Source organism: Talpa occidentalis, unplaced genomic scaffold (genome assembly GCF_014898055.3).
Source record: "Talpa occidentalis isolate TD23 unplaced genomic scaffold, MPIMG_talOcc4v2.1 talOcc4.10, whole genome shotgun sequence".
Taxonomy (NCBI): Eukaryota; Metazoa; Chordata; class Mammalia; order Eulipotyphla; family Talpidae; genus Talpa; species Talpa occidentalis.
In genome coordinates this window covers 30,623,120-30,632,473 of record NW_023600993.1, presented here as the reverse complement: position 1 = coordinate 30,632,473, position 9,354 = coordinate 30,623,120, and the positions used below count along the sequence as shown (strand labels likewise).

Sequence of the window (9,354 nt, the reverse complement as noted above, 5' to 3'; positions counted from 1 at the left end):
TTTTAATGACTGAACAATATTGCACATATATGTGGATGTATCACATCTTTATTCCTCTACTGATGGACATCAAGCTTATTTCCATATTTGGCGATTGGGAATAATGCTGTGATGAGCATGAGTGTGTATTTATCTTTTCAAATTAGTGTTTCCATTTTCTTTCGGTAAATATCCAGAAGTTGAATTGTTAGATCATATATGTCAACTGACATAATTTATCATATATGTCAACTGAAAATTTTATTAAGGAGATTAATAAAAGCAAACTGAGGACTCAAACCCAGGGGACAGCATCAGATTTCTGAGTGCTGGTCCTGCCCTTCAGATGTTCTGGTCTGTGCCACAGTCTGTGCAGATGGGCTGTGCACAGGAAGAGATACTGATTCTCCTGTGGCAGAGACAAAGGAGACATCTGGTTACATTCTGGCTAAGGGAAAAGGAGGAACAGTACATGCATACCAAAAGTGATCTCTTATTCTGCAGTCGGGACTTCCTATGTTTGTGGGAACAGCACAAGAACTGTGACTTGTAAAGATTTCTTTCTGGCCTAGAGTGTGCTTTCGCAGATGTAAGGCCAGGCTGTGCAGCTTATCTCTGCTTCCTTCCCCTAGCAACCACCACCATGTCAAGAGGAGGAGTGGCCTTGGTATGTTGATTCTGCTTCTTGGCATTTTTACAACTAAACAGTTCTGTTAATGGAAACAGAGTTTCTTATAGGGTGACAAGAACGTTTTAAATGCAGACTGCAGTAATTCTTGTACAACTGTGTGAATATACTAAACACCACTGAACTGTATACTTTTTAAATGGGTGAACTATATAGTGTGTGAATTATATCTCAATAGAGCTATTTTTTAAAAGGACATGAGAGTCTGCTTGGTACATCAAAATGAGCATTTTAATGAACTGAAATCCATGAGTCTACAGAAAGAGACAATGCATACTTGACAACATTTAAGATGGTTTTTCAATCAACTCATTTCTTTGAAAACTGGTATTTAATGGTAAAGATTTAGCCCTTTCTTCTGTCTTCCCAGAACTGGCGATTCTGAGGAATTTTCAACTTTATTGCACGTGTTATTATTTTAGTCAAATAGGCCAATCTTCTCAGTTTTGGGAGGTATCCTAAAAGGAAGAAAATCACATCTATAAGCTACCTTAAAATATTTCAATAAAACAAATGATTTAAAATTTTAATATATTAACATAAAAAGCAGAGCCTCTCTGGTAGCCTAGGGGTTAAGTCTCAGCACTGTCACTGCTATGGCCTGAGTTTGATCCCCAGCCAGGGAGCTACCCCTGTCTTGCCTGGTGCTCCCCTTACTACTCTGTCTCTGGTGAATCCTCTCACCCCTCACCTCTGGCCTATATCCCAGTTTTTCTATGCATAAATAAATAAATCTTTAAAAAAAAAAAACATAAAAAGCAAAAGTAAATTCTTCTGTTTGTTCCGCTGGTTCATAGACAATACTGCAGCTTGTCAATTTTGTGAAACTGGGAGAACTAGAAAAAGGTGATCACATATAACCAGTAAAGTATTTAGAAAAATGCTTTAAAAATTTCCCAGGAATGAAAGCATCCCAGTGTGGGAAACACTGAAGCAGGGGGCTCTGTGCTACAGTTTAAAGGGATGGGAATAACGGACCACTCAGAAAGAGCGTGACCACAGATGCCAATGTACTCCATGGCACTGGGTGCAAAGAACGTCCATCTTTCATTTTGATAAAATAAAAGTCAAGCAACAGACATAACTAGAAAGGACACCTTTGCTTAACTCACCCTTAGCACCTGCTCTCCTGTTTCTCCTGCTTAAGGCTCCCTGTGGCTGAGAGAAGCATGGTTCTTTCCCTTGCTCCAGCTGAGAGATCAGAGCTGGCTTGTGGGAAGTGGATGCTGCTGCTTGAAGGGAAGGACTTACAATAAAGTAGCAAACAAGAGTCACAGGGGTTAATCATAGCCTGAGGCTTCAAGAAAGTCAGGTGGGACTGAGCAAGAGGTAGCCTCCTAAAGAGGGAGTGGTGCTCACAAGGAAGCCTGAAGTATTTCAGGAGGCAAATTTCTATTTAAAAGGAAACTAAATTTCCTACCTTCTGTGCCAGAGGATGGCAAGTTCCCACTGTGAGAAACTAGACACCTGGCTCCAAGGAGCAACTTCCACAGGTAGAGTAAGGGACAGTTCTCGCAAGACAATCTGGAGGGTCAGCATAGGCTGAGGATGCCCAGATACAGCTCAAACCCTACTGGACTCAGAGAACCACTAGTGCAGGTATGGGGGGAGAGTGGCTTTTATGACGGAAAAGAAGGAAGGCCTTCTGCAGGTCAATAGACTCCAGGGCTCTCCATACATAGCAACCCTTGACACTACCATTTATGGGGGAGAGGGATGTCAGCTAATAATTATAAGAAAGAACTTTAACCTCTAAGGAACCAGGCAGAGAACAGCAGCAGAAAGGACTTACCTAGAAAGACCACAGACTCATAGTTCTCCAGCATCACATCCCTGTACAAGGCCTTCTGAGCAGGCTCCAGGCTGACCCACTCCTTCTCAGTGAAGTACACAGCCACATCCTCAAAAGTCACCAATTCCTGAAACAACAAGTTCCTGTTCTCCCAGTCTTGGGACTTGGTAGCAGTCAAAACTATCAATGAGAGGCCTTCAAAGGGCACCTACAATGATAGGCTTTTAGTACTGAGTCCCTAGTGCGCCTGAGCGGTCTAATGTGTGAAATTTGTAAAGTGTAGAGGAAGAAGATACAATTAAAGGCAGACCACCAGAATCCAACATATTTTCCCAGTTAGAACAAATACATCTCCACTAGTAGCTTCCAAATATATGTGACTTCCAAACAGACTACTATATATAGAAACTGGTCTAAACATGAAAAGTGCATCTATAAAAGGAGAACTAACATACACCTGGATATAGTTGTCACCTTAGCTCTAAGCCCCTCCCACACTGTAAAACATTTGGGTGATTATTTGAGCTTTCATATTACTGTTATTTCCCAATTCTTCTTTCCTCCTTCTTGTCTCCTTGACCACTACTACAGACACACAGCTCTCAGAACTGTCAGTTACTTCTCACTCCCACACAGCAGTAGAAGTTAGAGAAGTATAAGAAAATACTCTCACTTTGGACACTCTAGAGAAAAACTGTTTATTCAAAGGGTACCATTAAGAGAACAAGAAATCAAGCAAGAAATTGGGAGAAGATATTTCAAAATACATATATCTAACAAAGGACTCATATCCATAATAAATAACTACAACTTGGAGGGGAAAAACACACAATGTAATTTTTTTAAATGGGAAAAATATCTCAACAGACTTCACATAGGAAGATACCTATGTATGCTATTAACATGAAGTGGTGCTCTGCTTCACTATTTACTGGGGAAAAAGAAATTTTAAAACCCTGAGAATAAATAACAAGTGTTGGCAAGGATGTGGAGCAAGTGGAATTTTCATATACTACTAGTTAAAGTAAAAATTCAAACTATCATTTCATAAAATTGCAGCAGCACCTTCTAAAACTAACCAAACATAATACCCTGCAATCTAGCAATGACTCCTAAAGATATACCCAACAGACACGGGGACAAGTGTCCATCCACCAAAAGGCATATCAAGAATATTCAGTGAATTCTTATTCACAGTAGTGCAAAACTGAATACAAAGTATCCATCCACTGTAGAATGACTAAATAAAATATGGTAATCATATAATGGAAAACTATTCGGTAGTGAAAAAGAACAAACTACTGCTATGTGCAACAATGCAGGTGAAGTTCACAGTCATATTGTTGGGCAAAAGGAGGCAGATACAAAAGAGTACATGTGAATTATTCCATTAATATGAAGTTCAAGAACAAATTAATCTATAATGATCAAATTTGGGGGGACTGCTTGGGTGGCACATGAAGGAGACTTTTAAGATACTAGTACTTTCTGTCTTAATGGGAGTGATGCTCAAACAGGTGTATAGATCTGAAAAGTGAACTACACTGAACTATAATTCAGATTTGTGCTATAAATGTTATACCTTCATGAAAAAGGAAATTTAGATAGTTTTATATATGCATATATAAAATATTATGCTATATATATTTATACTTCTATAATGAATGTGTAATTTATATAAATCTATTTTCATATATGCATGTATACTTTTATGTATTATTCATAAATATTTATGCATATTCACATAGGAATATGTGCAGGAGCAGAGAAAACCCAGCTCACCTGGGGTCTAGCTGTTACGGACATTGCTGTCATCATCAGACCTCTTTTACTCCTGTCGTGAGGAAAAGTAAAAGTTCCAGGAGCTGAAAGTAAAGAAAGAAGCCTTTGAGACAGTAACCCTACTGACCGAAGTCCATGCAAACATCTGACCCATCCTGCTCTGAGGCTATGTGAACTATTACTCATTAGTTGTTGCCTTGCGTAAGTGGCAAATAGAGTTAAGATATCAGGTATATAGGGAAATGTAGAAAGGGTACAAAAATTATCCCCCGTTACCAGAAAAGACATCAGAAAGAAGTCAGAAAAGGAAAGCAGGGTGGACCGTGGACAGAACGCCACGGGCTGAAAATAAAGCTGGGGCTCTAGGGGAGAGCCCAAGAAATCCATAAAACTCCAGGTGGCCATAGCACTGGTTTTCCCCTGGCATTACTTAAGAAATTAGGACAGGGCAGTTTTATTACACTAGTAATAAAAGTCAGAATAGAATTTGAAAAAACAATTGAGTAAAAGTGGAGGGGATGTCATGTGAAGAAGGCCATAAAGGATGTGAAGAGAACTGAGAAATGGTTGCTCCTCGCCATTGCCTTCCATAGGAAACTCTACGCCCCACCTTCCCCATAGATCAGGTACTTGTCAATAGCACCCGTCGTGATTGTTACACTGAATATTCATATCAGACAACACGAATCCAAGGCTCCACATTTTCCAATTTGTGGACGAAGTAGCCCCCACCCTGCTGTGCTGGAGGGGGAGCTGGGGAGAACCCTTTCAGTGCTCTCAAAACTGACTGCTGAGAACAGTAATAAGCTTCCCAACTGGGTTTACACCCGCCCTGGCAAATACAGTGAATAAGCTGATCACGATCCAATTTCCCAGAACCACCTGAAAAGGAAGAAAGTGTTATTCCACACAGCATAGGGAGGGGGTCTCTCCAGTGGGGTCAAGAGGTGACTGGAGCCGTGGAGGGGCAAGCTCTCCTGTTGGCAGCAGTCCTGGAGCAAAGTCAACATTTTTTGAGGACCTTGGTGTCAACGCTAGAATTTGTATCAATACTCAAATCTAAATAGACCGCAGGTTGTCCTGGAGACCAGAAACCAGAGCGCTGGAGCTCATGGCCTGCCCCCCCCCCCCATAGGCCAGAGTCCCCCGGGGTCAGGAGGAGAAGCAGCAGCAGCAGCAACAGGGGCGCCTGCTCCCCCAGGGCCCCTCGATTCCTTCTCAGGCCGAGCCAGAACCTCTCACCGTGGGTTCTAGGCAGCCTCTGCAGCTTTGCAGCGAACAGAGGTTTTGGGCACCAAATGGCGACCCTCGCAAACCAAAGGCTCACACGTTAACGGTAACAAAGGCTACGCAGGAAGTGCGTCATCACGCAGCTGGCAAGCCCATACCCTCCCTGAAATTCTCTCTAGCAATGTCGGAGGACTTCACATCTCTGTGGTTCCTCCCTTTAGTTCCTGCTAGACAGCCTCTGGGGATAAGGCAGGCAGGCTGGGAGGGTTTCCAGTCTTGCACCTGGTTGCGAGTCGAGGTTAGTCCAAGTGATGGACACCAGGGGGGGACGGGGTCTAAGAGGGGGGCCGTCATGTCATGGGAAAGCGGGTGAAGCTGGGCTGGTGAGCAGTGGAACATGCACGGGTCATCCTTCTTGGAGACGATGCCTGTTTCCTGCCCTGACAGGCCCAGCCCCTCTTCGGTGATTTCCCAACTGCTGTTGTAGGCCTGAAAGAGCAAACAAGGCCCTGGTGGGAAACCTGGCTGGGGTCGGGACCTCAGGAGAGAGGAGCCTGAGGAGCCTCAGAAGCGTTTGCTGAGTGAGTGAAGGTCGTGGAATAGAGTAGCAAAGTCATTGTACACCCAGAAGACTGTCGAGATATCAAAATGATGGTGCATTTCGGTTCTGCAAAGGAAGAACGACCACGAGTGCGTGAGGGAGAGTCAGAAGCAACGAGTCCTGGCGCAAGTAGAAGCCTGCACACAGTCCTGCTCACACTGTCATTTCTTAGGCTGTCAGTTCAGCTTCACTTGTGCATCACTGGCGGGTGTCCTCCTGTTGTTTTGTGTCTATCCAGGCCACTGTGATGGCCCACATGGGGCTCGAAGTTTACAACCCTTTTTTATATCACACTCATGCTCAGCCACTGTTTCCTACTAAACAAGCACAGGCTGAGAAGGCTGAATAGAGAGAAATATCCAGCCCTCAGCCATACCCTTCTGACACCAGCACTCCCCTAGGATCCATGAGTCCCTTGTAGAGAACCCAAGTCACATCTTTTCAAGATAATTTTATCTCAAGTCCTCAGTGGTCTGTATAACCCAGGACCTTTATAGGGGCATCTGATGACCTCCAAAAGATCTTTAAATATGGGAGAGCAGGGGTAGGAGGAGTCTTCACAAGATACACAGTGGGTAGGTATGCCAAGGCAAATTCAAGGGAACCCAACCACAGTGGTTAGCATGTTAATCATTTTAGCAATTCAGCAATTTAAGTTCAGCAAAACATCACCGTCCCTAACATTTAATGCAATATTGAATATTACTGATTTGGGGTGTTCAGTAATAACCTGTAAGTTTAAGTGTTGTATAATAACCTGTAAGTGTAAGAATTTCTACCAAGCATAAGGGTATACATATTTACCTTCTTAGCATGTTTTACGAATTCTTACTCATCTAGTTGCTTTAAATATAACCCAAATGAGCATAAGTTTTGCTATTCAGAACCTGCCTGCTTTCCATAACCGTGAAACTACCCCATTATCTGCTAGTCATAGACCTGCTGCACTTCAAAGCTCTCGGACCCTGAAACTCCCACCTTGCTGCTGACATCACCTAGACTTGTGAACCTCCTTTCTAATCCCTCTCCCCTCTGCGAATTCCCTTGCCTTCTTCCCCTGCTGGGTGGTCTCCTTCTGTAAGGCACTTGCCCCCTTCTTGTGCTCAATATAACTAAGTAGCAAATAATAGAAAACCCAGGGCCTCCCCGGTGGCACAGCGGTTGAGCGCTGGGTTGCGAAGCTGCCCGCGGCCTCTGCAGCGCCGGTTCGATCCCCGGCTGCTCCCCGGCCACCAGAGGAGGGTCCCACATGGCGCGCAGCCCTCTCCTGCCGCCCGCTGCTCCCCTCAGCAGTGTACTTCGGTCCTTCTGCCTGCTCTGCTCCCCGCTCTGGCTCTGGTGAATTCTCTCACCCTCCCGCGCTTCTGACTGTACCCAGTGTATGTATAAACAAACAAACAAAACTAACTAAATAAATAAATAAAAACATGCCTCTATTAAAAAAAAAGATTTATTAAAAAAAATAGAAAACCCAAATTTAACTCATCTAGCAAAGATGTTTCATACAGCTGAAAAGTCAAGAAATAAGTCTGTTTCAGATAACACTTGGTCTAGTGTTATCAAATGATATCACCAAAACCCCTTTCTCTCTGTCTTTGTTGACATTGGTGTCAGCCTGAGTTGCCACATGTTAGCATGAGGGAGTGCTAGACTCTCCGTTTCAATAGAAGAAAATGTTGCCAATCCCTCACACCCTGCTCTTTCTTAGCATCTCTTCTTGCGATTCCCCCTGTTCAATACCCCAAAAACTGACTTGGTGGTAGATGAGATTCCACTCTGTGACCATGGATTTTACTGAACTCTCTCTGGGGGCAGGACTGTCCAATAGAACTATCTGCAATAATGAAAATGTGTTATATCTACACTATCCAATATGGTGGTCAACTGTCACATGTGGCTATTGTGTGCTTGAAACCTGGCCAGCATGACTGAGAAAGTGAATTTTTTTAATTTAATTTTAATTGCTGTATCTACATGTAGCCAGTGGCTACTGTATTAGATAATATAACTCTAGAGGATTTAATTCATTTCTTCTTGTACTCTCAGGGACTTCATTCATTTCTTCCCAGGGCTTTATAGACCTTGTTTGTTTGATGACTCTCAGATATACAACTCCAGCTATGACTAACCCAGAGTTCTGGCCCATATATACAACTACATACTCAAAATGTTTTCTTGCACATTTCCCATATATCTCTAATGTAAATTGAAAATAGTCTCAGATTTCCTTCTTCCACATACTCCCACCTTAGTCTCATTCAATTCCAGTAAATGACACCTGTCCAACTCAGTGGCTCAAGGCAGAAACCAGAAATTTACCCATGATTGCTTCTTGTTCATTATCCTTTGCATTCAGTTCAATATCAGATCACTTATTTAATTGCCCAAATCTTAAATCTACCCTGTATCCATTTCCATTACCACTGTCCTCTCTGGGCCACCATCATCTCCATCATGGGCCACTAACAGTCTCCAACATGACATCACCTTTCACTTTTGTCCTTTACAAATCATTTTCTATTTTGCAGCCAGAGATTATCTTAAAATATGGATCAAGCTTGTTCTTCCTCCACTGAATACCCTTCATTGGCTTTTCACTTTGGTAGAACTCAATGGTCTGGCCCACCTATCTCTATAAGCCCAATTTTTCCCACACTCACCTTGACCATTATGCAAAATATATCTCCCCAACTTTGGGGGTTCTTGAACATGCCACACTATTCACACATCAGGGAATCTGAATAGCTGTTCTCTCTGCCTGCTATCTGTGCCCTTCTTGATGCAAGTGATCCTGTCTCACTTGTGATTCTTAGTTTTAATGTTACCTTTAAGGCTAGGCATAAAAAGGGCCCCTCCTCATTAGTCTCTCTCTGTACCCTGTTTATTTCCTGTTCATTTTTAATGCTTTTTTATAAAAATTTATTTATGCATCCAAGAGCTGGGGTACAGGCCAGGGGGGTGAGAGGATTCACCAGAGACAGAGTGGGGAACAGAACAGGCAGATTGACCAAAGTACACTGCTGAGGGGAGCAGTGGGTGAGACAGGAGAGGTCTGCTGCACCATGTGGGTTGTTCCCTGGCCAGCTGGGGATTGAACTAGTGCTGCAGAGGCTGTGGATTGCTACATAGAGCAGTGCTTAACCCCTTGTGCCATCAGGGAGGTCCATTTTTAATGCTTTTTTTTTACTGGATTTTTAAATGTTCTAGGGAGCAAATCTGATGTATTGTTACATATAGTGCTTTGCACATAAACAGATGCTCAATATTATTTGCCTAACAAAT

The 9,354-nt window shown here is 42.9% G+C and overlaps 1 protein-coding gene across 1 annotated transcript; it reads right to left on the bottom strand.

Annotated features, from left to right (window-relative positions):
* Positions 1-870: 870 nt before the first annotated feature.
* On the bottom strand, positions 871-5,604 carry KRBOX1 (KRAB box domain containing 1). The gene is made up of 5 exons (XM_037520129.2): positions 5,484-5,604; positions 4,242-4,324; positions 2,460-2,586; positions 1,780-1,899; positions 871-1,125 (listed from the first exon to the last, which is right to left on the bottom strand). The coding sequence occupies exons 2-5, from the start codon at positions 4,275-4,277 to the stop codon at positions 1,013-1,015; spliced, it is 396 nt and encodes a 131-aa protein (XP_037376026.1). The 5' UTR covers positions 4,278-4,324; positions 5,484-5,604; the 3' UTR covers positions 871-1,012.
* Between the last annotated feature and the right edge of the window lie 3,750 nt (positions 5,605-9,354).

Coding starts and splice junctions, on each gene's coding strand:
- KRBOX1 (XM_037520129.2), bottom strand. CDS start 4,277: ATGATGACAGCAATGTCCGTAACAGCTAGACCCCAG. Junction 2,587..4,241: donor CCGTAACAGCTAGACCCCAG/GTGAGCTGGGTT, acceptor TTGTTGTTTCAG/GAATTGGTGACTTTTGAGGA. Junction 1,900..2,459: donor TGAGTCTGTGGTCTTTCTAG/GTAAGTCCTTTC, acceptor CTTCCCTTCAAG/CAGCAGCATCCACTTCCCAC.